Source organism: Odontesthes bonariensis, chromosome 10 (assembly GCF_027942865.1).
Source record: "Odontesthes bonariensis isolate fOdoBon6 chromosome 10, fOdoBon6.hap1, whole genome shotgun sequence".
NCBI classification, from domain to species: domain Eukaryota; kingdom Metazoa; phylum Chordata; class Actinopteri; order Atheriniformes; family Atherinopsidae; genus Odontesthes; species Odontesthes bonariensis.
Window position 1 is genome coordinate 21,211,523 of NC_134515.1, and position 17,537 is coordinate 21,229,059.

At 39.6% G+C, this 17,537-nt stretch overlaps 1 protein-coding gene across 2 annotated transcripts in view; it reads left to right on the top strand.

Moving 5' to 3' along the window:
* The window catches only part of cacna2d3a (calcium channel, voltage-dependent, alpha 2/delta subunit 3a), a 126,463-nt gene that overhangs the window by 25,259 nt on the left and 83,667 nt on the right, over nucleotides 1-17,537 (top strand). For both annotated transcript variants that reach the window (XM_075476855.1, XM_075476856.1), the window contains exon 3: nucleotides 1,202-1,318. In XM_075476855.1, the coding sequence (XP_075332970.1) occupies nucleotides 1,202-1,318 (117 nt within the window). The remainder of the gene's footprint in view (nucleotides 1-1,201; nucleotides 1,319-17,537) is intronic.

A 17,537-nucleotide genomic window follows, 5' to 3' on the forward strand; every position in this document is an offset into this window, starting at 1 on the left:
TCCTGCTCCTCGTGTGTGTTGCTGTTCAGGAGTAGCTAAGAGCACACATCTAACTAGGCTGGCATAACATTAGTGAGGGCATGCTGTTTGATATGACGGTAATCTTCTGTTAAATCCCCCAAGAGTGAAACACAGCCTTCTGCAGCTCTGCACAGATTTGAAAAATGGTTTTCTTTTCCTTGTTCTTTTTTCTCTACATTTACCCCCTCACTTAGATCAGCTGTGTGTGTGTGGCATGTATGGGTGTGGAATTAGCAAGACTTAAAGTCGCTGTTCCCGGTTAAGGCACTGGCTTAGCTGAGCACCCCAGTATAGGTTTATGGCAGAATAATGTGATTTTGTGTAGTGCTGATACTGAGGCCAGTCATGTGTCTTCAGTGCCTATTGTATGTTTGATAAAACTTGAAGCTGGCTGATAATTCTTGGTTGAGCTGACTGGTTTTGCTTATATATGCAGATTAGTTTGTAGAACTGACTCGTCCTAAGTTATATTCTACTTCGGGAATAATTGATATTGTAATCCTAACACTCTGGTACTCACAACATAATCCTCCCTATGTAAACTCTGGTAAAACAGTGGTGTTGGTGTATTTCACTGCTGCTCCAGGCTTCTTTGTGTATACACTGATCAGCCACAATGCTAAAACTATTGATAGATAAAGTGAGCAACATGAGCATTGCTCATTTTGTTACAACGAAAAGTTCCGCTGGAAAAGCCCACATCCTAGCATTCACATGAATGTTATACTGTATCAACATTTGACGATTTTTTTTTTCAAACCAGTTACACATGGTAACAGCACTCCCCACTACTGTAGCAGCACAGTGTCCCACAGCAAGACAGGGGTGGGCTCTGCAAAAGTTTCATTGGAAGGGCTCAAAGAACGGGACAAAGTGTCTGAGGTGTTCACCTGGCATCCAGACTGCCTGAATATCAATCTGTTTAAATAGTGATAGTGTATGCTACAAAGACATTAAACTTCAACGCACAGAATGTGGGATTATGTGAGTGACACCACTATAGATAGAATACTGATGATGAGTTCACACTGAGGCATGTGCGTGTGTGCTGCAGCATGCTCATTTTTTCCGAACATGCCGACAGTTTAGTGGCATGAAAATATGTCATTTGTGTTATGCAACTGTGGGAGTAATGTTGCAGCAATTGTAACCTTATAACGCAAATGTATCTGTCTTTCAGAAATACAAGGAGTTCGAGCGGGCGGTGCGGGTGGAGGAGATTGATGGGCTGCGGCTAGTGAAGAGACTAGCAGAAAACATGGAAGAGATGTTTCACAAGAAAGCCCAAGCTATGAAGGTATTGAATCCTCATCCATGACACTTAATCTGAACATTGTTAGAGCAACAACAAAAAGGAAGAAAAACAAAACAGCTCCAAAGTACAAAGAAATAAACATGATTTGACGATTTGAATCCATTCAATTATAGTATATTTTCTGCTGTTCGTGTTGATTTACTCCCAGAAGGGTGTGAAATTATGAATGTAAGACACTGTGCTGATCAATTTGTAAAGTGTCATATTTCAGACCACTCTGCTTACTCTACTTAACATGTAAAAGAAACAGACATTTTCACAGTGAAAACAGACACATTTTGTATCTGGTGTATGTATGTGGGAGGGTAATGGGTGGAGGAGCAGGGTAAGGTGACAGACGCAGAGAGACTGCGATCTGTAGGAGTCTATACCTTCTTCACTGAGCTTCAGACTAAAAGAAAAGTATCCAGGAGATACCTTTCAACAAAAAGTGACATGAATGGTGCTTTTGTGTTTGTTCAATATTGCTGGCATGTCTAGGTATTTCAAAGGGTTTCTTTTTCGTCTTTAAAATGCAAGGAGACAGGATAGACTGTAGAAAGAGTAGTCTGTCGTGGACATTTACTAACATGCTTAATAACCTGTAAGCACTTAATGCTTACGCATTACAGCATTCATTTTATGCATAGACAGAAATTAGAATGTTGGATTTAATCGAGGAAGCAGATTTTGGAATATTTGCTTTCTCGTCATTTCTTTTTCAGGTTTGTTGAAGGAAAATGTCCAAAATACTGACTGATCTGTGCATGTTTAATTAGGGTAGACATACGTACATTTTCAATTTTTTTTTCATAATTTTATTATTGTTTCATGGCAGCGTTCAGTCAAAAGTTTTTCATATCTGTATGCTAAAATTTTACGTTTAAATTGAAGGTTTCAAGCAAATTTTACAATCCATTACTTTAAAGACCATTTTCAAAATGAGCCATGTGACAGAAGTTTCCTCTAAAGTGGAAGCACTTACTTGCAAACTTTCAGTTTTAGGCCGTAAATCTGATGGTTTTATGGTCTAAAACCAACTGTTGGATATTATTTATAGAAGAACATTTTGTTTGCAAATGTTACAACATTTAGTTCCAGTTTTCTTTCTCATTTCCAATCAAAGCCTTTTTTGACAAGTTTCACTGATAACCATTTTTCTTAAAACTACACAGCTATTTGGTCCCATTATCTTGAATTCTTTTTGCATTGTGAGTGTGCAATTGCGCTAACTTTCACCATATATCATTGCTTTTAGTTCTTTTGTTGCTTCATTTTGATTTTATTTCACGCAAAGTTTAAGTGATCGCTCACCACCAACATTCATACGTTTCCTCTGATGCCTTTTTTCCCTCAAAGATGATTGCTCTTCACTATTACTCTTGGTTTTAATAATGAGATGAATGGTTGTTAACTCAGTTTTAGTACATCCAGGAACTAGAAGCTATTCGTGGCATTATTCAGGCTTATATAACTAATGGACAGCTGAAACATGTTGGCCACTAGTTTTTCAATGGAAGGTTCTTACATTGGTTAAATCCAGGATGTGTTTTTTGTTTTTCTTTTAAAACTTTTTTATATATAAATGGAGGTGCAACATAGTTTTATTTATACCTTTCAATGGCTTACTGTGATTCATTGTTTGTATCTTTATGTAACTACACATGAACAAGTAAACTTGGAGAATCCATTCATCCCATGGCAACTCTGCCTGTCCGTGGATTTACGTGTGCGTGTAAATTTGTCAGTATTTTAACAGGTGTCCACAGTGCTCTGCCTCTGTGGCTGCAGCTCTATAGCTTCGGGTGATAGATCCCATCAAGACAACATGGCGCTGCTAACAGAAATTGGATTTCTCTCTGAGAGTCTGGTCCGAAGATTCAAACTGAAAAGAAGTGAGGGGACGAAAGGGGCGACAAAACGTTTCTTTGCTTAAGCTATGTGTTCTTTTTCTTATACACCTTGTCCTTTTTTGGATGTTACAATTTCACGGAATACGTTGTCATACTGGCTTGTCCACATGCACAATAATCTTCACTAAGTACATAGAAAAGATTTCAGCCTACTCTGAGTCATTTGGCATTTCACAAATAGAACTCTTGCACTTAAAAAAGGCATTGTTCTGATGCAAAATCATTATTATTCTATGCAGTCTTTTTTATAATAGTGAAAATTGCTGTTGTAATTTAACCAGTAGCTATAACATGTTTTCCAAAGCAGGGTTGATGCTCCTTTTTGATTTCAGGGAGTGTTGTCTTGATAGCTTTATGCAACTGCCTAAGTAACCTGGTGTTTTTTTTTCTGACATGTATTGCCTTTTCTGTCTGTGGGCCATTTTGTTGAGAATGCGTTGAACCCCTGGAAATGGGAGAATTCAGTTAGCTAATGGCTTCTCTGAAGCTCTTGCCCGGATGCTGGTTGCCTGATAATTGTACATCTCAGAGGGTTTTGTGCACTTGTGTGAGTTCATGCAAGTCTGTGCATGGAGTAAAAGTTATGGGGTTTATGTGAGGAGCAGAGGAAATTCTGGTCACATGGGTGACACACTTGAGCTGTCACAAAGGCAGACTAAATGTTGGAGCAAAGAGATTTGAAGAGTGTATATGATAGAAAAAATGTTCATGTTAACATCCATGGAGAATGTAACCCTTATCCTCTGCTATCAGGAGCACTTCGTCTCCACTTTTCTCAATTTCAGTATCAACTGTTAGCCTCGTGATGAATTGTTAGTTGCAAACATGTAATGGATGGATGAGCGTTTTTTCCATCTTGCTCCAGTTTCTCTCTGCTCTTCTTCCTAGAGTGCACATCTGTCTGGCCTGGCGTGCATTCCTTAGCCTTTTGTGGGTATCCTTCTCTCCTTTGTCTGTCTCTTCCCCTTCTGCAACACCTTTGCTCATCTCTCTGCTTCTTGCTAAAGTATATGTGGTGCTCCAGTGATTCAATTTCCGTACAGGCCCTCTCCCCTGCCTGTCATCATGGTTTTATCTCCTCGTCTCTGCGTCGATCCCCTCTTTATCGCTCACCGCCACCTGCTGTGAGACAGCAGCCTCTGGTGCTGTAAAAGAATGCACCTGTAAATGTGTGTGTTTGCTTGTGGATGTGGCTGGTATTTAAAAGGCCTTAAGACAGAATGTTTGGGATTTTTGTGCATTAACATAACTGGAGATGGATTTTGATAAACCATTCAGACCCCTATTCAAAGCAGAAACTTTGACGTGTTGCAGTAGCAAAACTACATGAATGTGACGATCTGCATCTGAGGTTTTGTCACGTTTGTCTTTTTGTCTTGCTTTTTCCTCACTTTCATCAGTCTCTTTTCTGTCCAGTCGTCAGCTCCACTCCCTTCACCTGTGTTCATTGTCATCAGCTGCACTCAATCACCAATCACCCTCCATAGTATTTATGTTTTTTTTCAGGTTTTTGTCATAATCCAAGTCAAGTTATTTATCATAGTCGTAGTTAGGTTTTTTTTTTTTGTCTGTTCTTGGGGTTTTTGTCTTGGCGGTTTAGGTTTTTTAATTCTGGCTTTGCCGCAGTTTTTGTTGTAGTTTCTTTTGAATAAATCAAATTTTCATTTAATATCTGCATTCGGGTCCTTCATCTCCACGTCGACACCTCACTTTGTAACAATGAAGATTTAAAAAAACTAATAATGGTAACACAGTTGCATTCATGTTCATATCATGTAAAAAAAAAAAAAGTTTTCCTTGGGAAAGGTCATGCAGGTTTTGAATGTAGTGTTTACCTTAACTTAATATGTTTTGAGAGAGGCAGAGCAAGTGACAGAATTGGTGTATATATGAGTAATTGCATTTGGAAAGAGTACTTGATTGATTGATGTCTCAATTGTCCCTCTCTTGTCAGCTCTAGATAATTGAGGTGAGTGCAGTCTTCCCTTTGAGTCTGACAGAAAATTAAACTTTGGGGAGGAACAGTTGTTTATTGGAGTTGCTTCAGTTAATTTTATTGCAATTCCACCATTAAAGAAGGAATAAAAAGAGCAATCAAAAAGTGTTTAAAGTAAAGAGTTGCTCGCAAAGGATGGAAAGCTTATCTTTGTGTGGTGCGTTTGTATATTCGCCTTAAATCCGTGGAACTTTGTATGTATTGGAATGTTTATTTTTTCCTAGGCTGAACAAGGCTCAGCTCACCATTGTTACTTGTTAATTACTATTACCTTGATCACTGCTTGAGTCAGTGTGGTATTGTTATGGTCCTGACGATAACAGCCCTTCTCTGCTCGTCCTTCCATTGGTCCTGAAAAAAGCTGGTTTGCTGGCTGAAAATGGTGGCAACAGCAGACGGTTAAAGAAAGGCGTTCTTATCAAAGTTGAAAGGCGCGGAGCTATTGTAATGGCCTCTTTGAAGTCGAGCATGACTGTGTTTCATGTGACAAATGCACTTCAAAGCAGAGTGGATGTCGTGCTGCCAGGGCTGTTTGTCCTGTAATGGCATTCGGTCTCTGCTCTGTACCTGCTGATATCATTTTACCTGTGGCAGCTACGCCTCTGTAGTCGTCAATGTGACTACCAGTTTTAGAGTAGAGAGGAAGTCTACATAGGTGCATCGCATGTTTCAAGCCCAAATTTAGCATTTCAACATTGTCCCGCAATTCATGAGTAAACATACATTTTTCTCATATCAGCTAAGAATTGCTAACATTTCATTCGAATTTCTTTGTGTTTTATTTATTTTTTCAGTCTTATTTTTGTATTTCTTATCAGGTGATTCTTAGTATTATCAAGTTCATGCAATCAAGTATTGATTTTTCTAAAGATGTGACAGGGGAAAAACCATAAGAATAAGAAACCATAAGCAAACGGTAAAACCAAATTTTCCATATTGCAGTAAACGTGTCACATTTTTTTTAGGACATTTCAGGTGTATTTTGGATTAATTTGCTTATTTAAAAACCATGATATAGTTTATCGGACTATGGTCAATGTCACAAGCCATACGATAGCCTAATTTACTCTCAAGTGTAATGCAAGTGTTACTGAAACTGAACTGAAAAATCAAAGAAAGAAGATAATATGCACTCATTTGGATTTAAGATAATTGCTGCTCATTTTTCAGGAGGTGGCCAGTAAGCCATTTCAGAAGAGACTGCAACAAAGGGACGCAAATGAAAGAGCATTATTGAAATCAAGTATAAAATATGATGAACATTAAATTTGTATGAGTTTATTTTATTTATTTATTGGAAGAATGTTTCTGTCTCTTCTTTGCACTTAGGCAATTTAATTATTCTAGTCTGACAGGGTTTCGTTTTGGAGGAAGCATCAGTGGAAGTTAAGGTTGATTGTCTTATTTATTTGATATATATAATATTTATTTTCATAAGTCTAGTCAAATCAGGTCTCTTTATTTAAATGAAAGTTTAAACACAACTCAATGATCAACTGAGTCACAGCAAAAATAAGAGAAAATAACAAGCAGAAATAAATTTAAAAAAAATGTAGTTCTTGGTCCATTACGACATGTAACAAATTACAGTATAAGCTAAGAAAAAATTATTTTGACAGGAAATTTGATATGTAAATATAAATTAAGGATGAAGAAGATGACACCTAGGTTCTTGGTAGTGTTAAGGCAGAAATGGGCACAGTATGGAGCCCAGGGATACACCACAGGTCAAAAGGGCTGATTGAGAATCAATAATGCAAATGAAAACGCATTTGTCTGTCAGACCAATCTAGAGCAGTGCCTTGGATGAAAAAAACACCACTCAAGACATCAAATCGGAATGCCATGGCCCGCTTTATCAAACGCAGTCAACAGGTCAAGCACAAGGATAACAGAGTCAACAATAAGTAAAAGATTTTTAATGATATTTTTATCTCAAAAGGGGCAAATCCAGGGCTGTGATGTATTTTGAAATCCGACTGAAAAACCACACAGATAACAATATGACTTCAAAGATCCCTAATACAGCAGCAATCAACTGTTTGCTACATGAAAATATAGCAGTGTGTTTATGTTCTTATCAGACTGTGCAGCCTCTGTCCCTCACATGCCTCATTTTCCTGCTCATAAGATTTCTGCTGTCCAGAGATGTTGCGGCCGTACCCGAACAAGCACACACATCTCTTTTGAAGCGAGTGAAGTTCAATTGTTCCTTCACAGAAAAAAGGAACTTCTTTGGTTAAAAAGATTCGCACAAAGAGAGCGATTTAAAAGTCCACATAGTCCTATTTTTTCCATGATTTGGTCTGAGTGGCTGCTGCTCTAGACTTACACACAGTAGTCTCCTAAGGTCGAATATATATAAAACCCCTTTATAAAAAGCTTTTAGTTGCACCAGTGTCTCCAACACTTAAGAGAGAGAATGCAGGCTAAGATTTGGCCTATCAGGAGACAGGCTTTTGGGTTCCAGATTATTATTCTTTATGAGAGGACGTATGCTTGCTATGCATGTTTAGAATATCCTGAGAACCTGTTACTAGACAAGTATTGCTATTTGGTAAGTTAAAGGGAAGACAGGGAAATAGATTAAAAAAAAAGAAGAATGAAGGTTAGATGGGCACAGTTGTCTGGTGATATATTCATGTGATCAGTCTTAACCTAAAAAATATTTATTTCTCCCAAAGGAAATGCACCATAACATGTGGGGACAAGTCAAGGATTTGTGATAATTCCTTCTTTTATCTTGAACATCAGTTTGATATTTAGTCAGGCAAGCTCTTAAAATTTCACAGAACACGTCGAACAAAGTAAAGACTTTACCTTATTGAGAAAAATTAAATAAGTTCCGAGCACTTGGCATTAGCCGTGTTTGTTGTTGTTCTGATGAGGTTTGTTGTCATTCCTGTTACAGCAACAGTCACGCTGAGCTCACTTCACTGTTCCATCCAATGGCGTAGCCATGGGTGTGCCAGGGTGTGCCAGGGTGTGCCGGTGCCACCCAAAGAAGCAGCTGGCACACCCAAAAAATTGCCGTCAGGCAATGTGTTGCGACACCTGCACCTGCCAACCTGGCGTAGCGTTACTTCCGATGAAATAATAAATGTGTTCAATCGCCAAGCCACGCCGTCTTCCCCTTTAAATTGAGAGCTGCGCAGTGCGCACAGGTCAGCAGCAATATCGTTGTGTCCTTTACTCTGCTGCTAAACCCAATAGTTGTGTTCAGATGGTTAAATAGCTTTGTTGATCATGCATAATGTGGATACGTTATGGCTCTGTGAGAGTGCATGAGTATGCGTATGAGTGGGTTATATTTCACTATGTTCATCTCATTGGGCACGCAATGTCTGTGTTATGTTTTTGCGGTGTTTTTTTGAGAACACATATGTGCTTTTTGTATTACTTTGTTCTTGATTTATTTGAGAGCACGTCACATCTGAAAATTTAGACCTGCTGTGAACTACTGCCAACGACTCGTGCCAACGCCTTGCAAACTTCAAAACAAATCCAACAGTAAAACGGCACAAGAACAAAATGCGGCAATCACAAAAACGACCGGAGCACAGGTGACGCAAACAGCAAAACAACTGCAAGAGAGAAACGCACTGCAAACTTCAAAACACATGCAAGAGAGTAATGCTGCAAGTTCACTCAAAACACAACGGAAGTTCGCCAGGCCACTGGGTCTCGACCTTTGGGAAAGGGGATCGACTATGGGAGATCGGAGGAGTAATGAAGGAGAAGAAAGTATAAAGATGCATTGTCCTTTATGTCTTTTTTAAACACGTGGCCTAAAGACATAAAGGACAACGTACCTTTTGACTTTGTTCCCCTTCGTTACTATGGTTTATCACTCATAGTCGATCCCCTATCGGATAGGGCCTATCCCACACAGGTCGAGACCCCCTAGTGGCCTGGCGAACTTCCATTGTGTTTTTCTCTCTTGGATGTGTTTTGAAGTTTGCAGCGTTTCTCTCTTACATGTGTTTTGAAGTTTACAATGCATTTCTCTCTTGCATGGGTTTTGAAGTCTGCAGTGCATTTCTCTCTTGCATGGGTTTTGAAGTTTACAGTGCGTTTCTCTCTTGCATGTGTTTTGAAGTTTACAGTGCATTTCTCTCTTGCATGGGTTTTGTAGTTTGCAGTGCGTTTCTCTCTTGCATGGGTTTTGAAGTTTGCAGTGCGTTTCTCTCTTGCATTGGTTTTGAAGTTTGCAGTGCATTTCTCTCTTGCATGGGTTTTGGCGTTTGCGTTGCGTGTGCTCCGGTCGTTTTTGTGATTGCCGCATTTTTCTCTTGCAGCGTCTTACTGTTGGATTTGTTTTGCTGTTTGCAATGCGTTTGCACGTGTCGGCCACCGTAGGTAACACTGTTAAAAAAAAATTTGGCACACCCAGAATTTGCTGGTGCACACCCAATGTCTTTTTTCTGGCTACGCCAGTGGTTCCATCATTTCCCTCCTTTAAGTAGCTGTCTTGCTTTAGATCATTGTCTAATCGTCGTTTCTGTTTAGAGTGATGGCTTCTAATGACAAAGCAGAGCCAATATATGTCACAACAGCAACAGTTTTCTTCTTCTGCTTCTCCATTTTTCTATCACCAACAAATTGAAGTGAAAGGCGTACAGCTATTTATTTATTTATTTATTTATTTATTTATTTATTTATTTTCCAGGGTGATGAAGTGAGCATGTAGGGGTTGGGAGAGGGAAATGTAAAGAAGAAAATACAAGTAAAATGTTCAGTATGAACAAGAAATTCATTTAGAAAAAAGAGGAAAAGCGAGACAAACACAAAGAAAGGGACAGGGGGTGGTTGAGCTTCATATTCCCCATCAGTCAGCAAAACTGCTGAGAACAGTCAACTATTGATTATTGGGACTTGATGTCTCAAAGAACACACTCCCCTTCATCTCTTTGTCTTTCCCTCTCTCTTTCCTTTATCATCCGTATCTGTCTCTCCACCATGCTCTTCCCACTTGGCTTAGACCCAATCTAAATGTGCAAAACAGAAGAAGCAAAGTGTCACTGAGCACTTTTCCATTTTGTTGATGCTGCAACTCTTCCCAGGCTGGTTTGACAATATTAATTGCTGTCCCCAGTACTATTGACGGGCTGAACGAATCCCACTCAGCCCATCCCAGGCCTCTGGCACAACCAAGACCCGTAGGACCTGCCCTGCAAGGTGGCCAAATCTTAGTTAGCATTTTGTGTTACAACCAACATCTGCAAGCTATTTAAATGCATTTGCTAATGATTCTTTATTTGTATGCTGTCTGTACTGCAAGGTCACACAGCTATTTTATATGGCATCTATGATTATGTATGGTAGCCTATAAGGTGCTATTTTTAGGTTGTTTATTAAGAAGCAACTCTGCTGCTCTCAGGACAAAAGTAAAGTTGGACCCCAAAAGTATCAATGCACATGGGACCATCAAAATGTTTCTTTCTAAGTCTATTTAGAACTGTAGCTGATGCACTCTTATTCCGGGTTACCTCAGGAGAAAATTCAAATTTAGGCCACTGCCCTTCCCCTCTTTTGGTGGAGGGGATGTGCCTAGTCAAGGTCTTAATGTACTGCGGAGAAAACGTCAAAGACTTCCGCTCCCAGTCAATAATGTATGTAACCCCCCCTCAGTTACCCTTCCTCTGCTCCTCTCGCAGCAGCTGTTAGTGTAGCTCAGCTATGTATGACGGCCTTCGCAAACTTTGACAGATTTAGTGCTCCATCTATTATGAATAGGCATTTGCTAAGGTCAGTGGCTTCAACCGTCAAGAAACCCACTACACAGTAGGTGGGTTGCACGAACAACAATAAACCAATCAAATTGACAGTTAAATGAAGGCGCTCATTTCTAAGCTTTTAAAACAGTAAACAAGCCAAATCCTTTTAGAAGCTAAATATGATTACAGGATGTCAGATTGTGAGAGGGGTTTGATTAGTACAAACATGGAAGAAATGGCATGGGCGGTGAAAGTGGGTTGGATGGAAAATCCGAACAGAACAGAAACTATGTTTTTATTGAGGTGGAAGACATAGCTTTTAGTCACATGAGTGCACTGGGGAAGCATTCTAAATAGGTCAAACTGATCTGCCTAAGCCTACACTGACAATTGAGTCCAAACAGATTTTCAAACTGTTACCAGTTGACTGTAGAAATCGTTGTCATTGCTGAAATAAATGTCAGCAGTTTTATTCTTCATTTGCAACTTTTGTTGATTGGATCAAACCAGCCGGGTCAGGTCTAATTAGGTTTGCGCCAGGTACGAAAGTGAAGTGCAGACTGAGAACAGCAGAAATATGCTATACTCCACGTCCATAGCGAACAAGTCGTTCACGATTACCACAGCAAGTCTTGTAAGCTCTGTGGTTTTAGCTGTGACCCGGTCAGCTCCCGTGAAGGTTTGTGAAGGTGTACGTGTGTAGTCAAGCGGGTGTGTCTTTTTAAGGAGAAAACAAGCCCTGCTTCTGACTGTGTCAGTTTAATTATTGTTGTCATCTCATAAGCCTGAGCTGTGACAGAGTGGCTCGAGTCGAGACAAAAGTAATTTCTACTTTATTTAAATTCCATCACAGACTTTAGCACGACCACCTATTGAGGAAAAAAAATGCAAAAGAAAAAAAGACGCGCGGTATGCTTGTTTTAGTTTTTGCCAGAAAAATGAAAGCAAAGTGGTCAGACAGTGCGCGCATTTGTGTACGCCAGTAGTCACACAACATGCACACAAACTCTATCGCATTACCTGGAGTGCTCGTCCAGGTGATATGCTGGAATTTACATTTGCAGATGTGAGTAGCATATGTTTATCTCCAATCCGTTTTTTCCAACTTATAATCTCCCTGCACCCGTTGACATTATTTTAAGTCGATATGGCGGTTGTGGTCTAACTCCAATCTTACTGCATGGTGAGTTACACTTCCTGAAAAATATGCCAGATTATACAATATGGGTGTAAATCAAGAGTTTAAATTATGATTAGAGTACAAAACAAATGATATTATCTTTTTGGGAATTCCCATTAAAACCATATTCTTTGATAGATGTGATGTCTCCCTTTTATGTGGCACCTGTTGACAAATTCTATTCCTTGCCCAGCATGGTCTCACAGAGATATGCTATTTAGGCACAGTCTTTCAACATAGTTGTATGTGGCTGAGGCATGTAATGTGTAGGAATAATGTGATGATAACACTATTTTTGTGAAACAGACTAGAGATCTATTTGTTCAGCAGGAAGCAGAAATCCAGTTGTTTTGACAATTTTCTTTGCCCATTTTTGTGTTCTCCCAACCCTATAAAAATGATTATTTGCTGTTTTTGGTGTTTGATTAAAAGACAGACGTGTAAGTGGGGGAAAAAAAGAGTAAAAAGAGAAAAAAAGACTACATGTCTAAACCTGACCATACAGCAAGCAAAAAACAATCGGAATATCCTTTTTGGAATAATATCCTGAAAAGCATGGAGATGGAAAACAAAGATCAACAAAGAAATAAAAACACTCGAGGCTGAAAATCTTGTATTTGTTCCTTTCTGTAACAACCCCTCCCCTCCCTCCAAAAAAGTGTTTTTGGGGGTGGGTCTTCTCAATTAAATGTGGGAATCTGTGTGTCATGATAAATGTAGTTTGGTATTTCAGTGTCAACCATGAAATATCTGCCAATATGCTCTCTGTTGACTTTGTTTTGATGGTGCCATGATGTCATTTTCATGCTAGTGGAATGTAACATTTTGGTTTATCTCTTGTGTTGAGATCAGCTTTAAACACAACAGATGCAAAGGACAACAACATAAAACTCCCGATTTTTATTTTATTTTTTCTTTTTCTTTTTTTCAGTGTATTGTCAAAATGCTACACCCATTTTTGTAAAACTTGATGACTGTTGAGCAACAGCAGAGACGCCAGCGTCTGGAGTGAGTGTATGAGATAGCAGCAACACACTCCTCTCCTTGTTATCGTTCTTCTGGCCAGAGTGAAATTTCTATTTGAAATTAGTGTCGTTTATGGATCTTCTCCTGATTAGGAACAATAACTCATGTGAACTGAACCCCACGAGTGGGACTGTTGGAACACTGAGAGGAACCTTCACACCTTCACTCTCCAGGCTGTGAGAGTGACCCTTGCTGTGCTGTTATTCCCTCTTTATCATGTTATTTCTGTTTAGTCACTGTCGTCTTCTAAAAACTATTAACCTTTGCCAATTTTTGTTCAAATACGTTTCTGATGCTGTAATTCTGTGCTGCATGTTGTTTGCTTGATGGCATCACACATTAGAATATTTATTTTGCATTAGGGAAAATCAAAGAAACATCCATTTGTTGTTGCTGTTGGCCTTGTGATGCATATCAATGAATATCAGAATCATAGTTTCTGATAGAGGACTCAAGAGGTGAGATTTTACGTAATTCAACAGGGAAACTTTAATAGAAATACATTTTCTTTCAGCAGTTCTCACACATGTACACTATACATTCACTTCAGTTCTTAAAGCGATAGTTCGCCTCTTTTGACATGAAGCTGTATGACTGACATCCCATATTAGCAATATCATTTATGAACATTGACTTACCCCCCGCTGCGTCCTGTGAGCCGAGTTCCAGCCTCGTTTTGGCTTTGACGAAGGTAGTCCGGCTAGTTTGCTAGGGTCCCGAAAATAAAGCGTCTTGCTTCTCAAAACAATATGCGTCCAAAAGAGTAATACATTTGCATCACAAAATCGTCCATCCAGAAAAAGTCAGACCTCACATTGCTTGGCGCTATTTTCTCTCTACCTTCATATCACTACGGGCTGTGTAAACCGTGCAGACCGAAGAGCAGACCTAGCACTCCCCTGCTTCCGAGCAGTAAACAGCGTAACAGGTGCGGCTATCGCTAGGTGGCTGAACGCATTGATATCAAGTGAGGCAAAAAATAGCGCCAAGCGATTGTGAGGTCTGACTTTTTCTGAAGTGACGATTTTGTGATGCAAATGTATTACTCTTTTGAACGCATATTGTTTTGAGAAGCAAGACCCTAGCAAACTAGCCGGACTACCTTCGTCAACGCCAAAACGAGGCTGGAACTCGGCTCACAGTACGCAGCAGGGGGTAAGAAAATGTTCATAAATGATATTGCTAATATGGGCTGTCATACAGCTTCATGTCAAAAGAGGCGAACTATCCCTTTAAATTGAGCTCCACTTTATGATACATATGTACCGGTGTAGAGCAGGGTATATGCAGCTATATTGAAAATACACACCTGTTTTCTCACTCACATGTGGGAATGTGCAAATTATTTTGAGTACTCTTACATGTAGCTGTTTCTAACAGAAGGAAACACTTATCTTTTACCTGTCAGGCCGTTTGGAATAAAATGGGGTGGAAATCAAGAGTATGCCCTCTTTTCTGGGCACCACTCCCCTACAGTGCTTGCACACTCACACAGTCAGTGAAGAATGCTTAAAAATGATGTGTAAAAGTGGCAGAAAAATGAAAAGTGGGCTAGGACTCAAATGTGTCAGCTCAGAGAAAAATTACACATGCACACACTGAAAAACACCAGTACCTGAAAAGTGTGTGTCTGTCAACACTGGCTTTACAGACAGCATCTGACATTTTGTAAGGAGTGTGGGGCTAAGTGTTCAGACCTTTAGAGAATGTTATTCTCTCTTTCATCTTTCCTCATTCGTTTTTTTTCTTCCGTCCTTATCTTTGTTTATTCACAACCCTTATCTGTGTTTGTTGTGGACATCAAGCAGGTGTACCTGCCAAATGATTATTATTATTTTTTCTCTTTGGTTCTTTCTGTTTTTGTGTGCCTCTCGATGCCTGGATTCACAAAAACATGCACACAGACACACACACCTCCAGGCTCTCACACTGTTGTAAGAGTTTCCGGCCCGGGTCTTTGAAAGATTGGAGGGTGTCCAGACCCTTTCTGATTTGCTTTCCTCATTCGATCTCTCGGAGACAAAGAAGGAAGAAGAAAAAATGCACACTTGAATCAATAGCTGAATAGAACCAATCACAAAATCATATGCAACAATATGCATTGGCCAGGTGTGTTGCTATGGTGAAGAAAATGATTGGCTAGACCCTAGATAACAGTGTTTGCTTCCTAAAACAGCTTGCCTACACACACACACACACACACACACACACACACACACACACACACACACACTCTTACGCATGGCTCAGCTGAAATAAGCTCGTTGATTGCAGTAGTTTAACCGCTAAAGCCATTTGAATGGAAATGTGAAATGGAAGTCCATTACTAGAACTCACAGGCACCAAGACCAGCTGTGAAAGAGGGAAGTTACTCGAAATGAGAACATACCAAGAGCATCACATTTGGAAAACGGAGAGAAATGTGTGTGTGTGTGTGTGTGAGTCTGTTAGAGGCAGAAAGAAATTCCTGAGTCAATCTGACAGTCTCTGACCAAAAAGGTATATCCTGGCCTTTCACCCGTAGCTTTTATTTATTCAAAATTGTTATTGATTCTAAGATACTTGTGCATGAATGTACCACACAATTATTTTTCCCAAGTATTTCCTGCAGTCTTACAGTCAAACAGACATTTCAGGAAACACTCATTTTGAATGTGTGTAAGCTTTGTTACACATCAAGCCATATGATGTTTCAGCTGAGATTTTGGAGTTATCTAAAAACAGTAAATTACACCTATACGACAGCTATGTTGGATACTGAAAACTAAAATGGACCGATAATGATCTAATTTCATGCAAACATTGCTGCGTTTGCATTTTGGCTCTGTGGTTATCAGTTTTTTCTTGTTGAATGATACAGAAACTCCTGCTCTCTTCTGCACTTCAAAATCCTCTTGTACACCTCCTGATTGACAATTTCACGCTGTGTTTGTGTCATGGTTTTTATGGCGTAAGGCATTACTTTAGATTTTTCTGATGACCGTTACATCTTCAGATATCATCACTACAGCTGAAAATGTGTCTTCAGTTCTCAGCCCTCAGCCATACTTGACTACTTAATAGCTTCACAGCAAAATCAAAGACTTTATACACCTGGCATTTCGTTAACCTAATTTTGATCAGCACATCCCTACTGTCTGTAAATTGTGTCAAAGACTTCATGTCCTACTTGCTTTCATGTCTTTTTTTTTCTTTATTCCATCTTTCCCTCCAGTCTTCTGTTGTTGATGAAGAACAGCATAATGCACATTCCTATACTGTTCCTGAATCCTTTTTATCATAAGAAAGTCTCAGTCACCACACTCAAGGAGTGTTAAACCTTAAAGCATATTTCCTCTAAGTGTGTGTTGGCTCCCATAGTTTAGCTGTCAAGTACAAAATGGCTCTTCGGCTGTCTTTGCAGCCCCTTTATCTTTCCTTTCAATGACACTTTACCGTGGGACTTGGCTTTAGTTCTCTGAAAAATTGTGACATATTAATGTAAGTATGAAGTAAGGAGGAGATCTTGTGGGAAGCTTATTAGTAAGTGGGTATTAATCACACATTTAAGGAGTTATTTGTATTTTCAGTGAAACGTCTGTGAAGGATTCATTGTGTTCATGGATTTTTCTACCCTTTTTGTTTGCTGTAATGTGCAATATACTATAAATGTCACAAACAGGGAGTGTATAATAGGTGAGAAATAACAGTGCAACTGTCAAGAAGATACTGGTGGCACAGATCAGGTTGGAGACTGGAATTTGACCTGTCTTCCGCAAAAACAGATTTACCATCATCTTACAGACTTCCTCCAAAGATCTGTATGGCAGGTATGAGTTTGGATACGACCAGGGGCCTGTACTTATATGCTTATTGTATATGTGACCTTATGTGTTGGTCAAATATTTTTGTGTCTGGGAACACAAAAACTCTGCTGTACCCTTTTTTTCTGTACACACTTTGGAACTACTACAAGGCTTCATAGCGTTGGTTGTCCAGTCAAACAAAGTACCCTACCAAGAATCTCCTCGTTCAGGGAAGCCACCCAAAACCCAATAGCCACATTCCACACAGAGCTTTAGAAATGAACTGCATAGTCGAGCATCACACAATAGGAAGTCTTATTAGCAACGAATGACAGTCATCAGAAAGGTAATCGAGGAATGGGCTCGACCTGAGACCTTTTAGGACAAACTGTGGACAAGAGAGCACCACAGAGCATCTGTGGGGAAAAAAATACAAATGATGATAGCTCTCCCAAAAGAGAAATAAAAAGAATAAGATTGGGTGGAAAAAAGAAGCATTATGCTAAGTCAAGCACACACAGATACCCACACCCCCCTGCAGGCATGCACGGCTGACAAGACCTGCAAGAGGGTGATGATGGAATGAGTGTCTGTGTGTGTTTGTG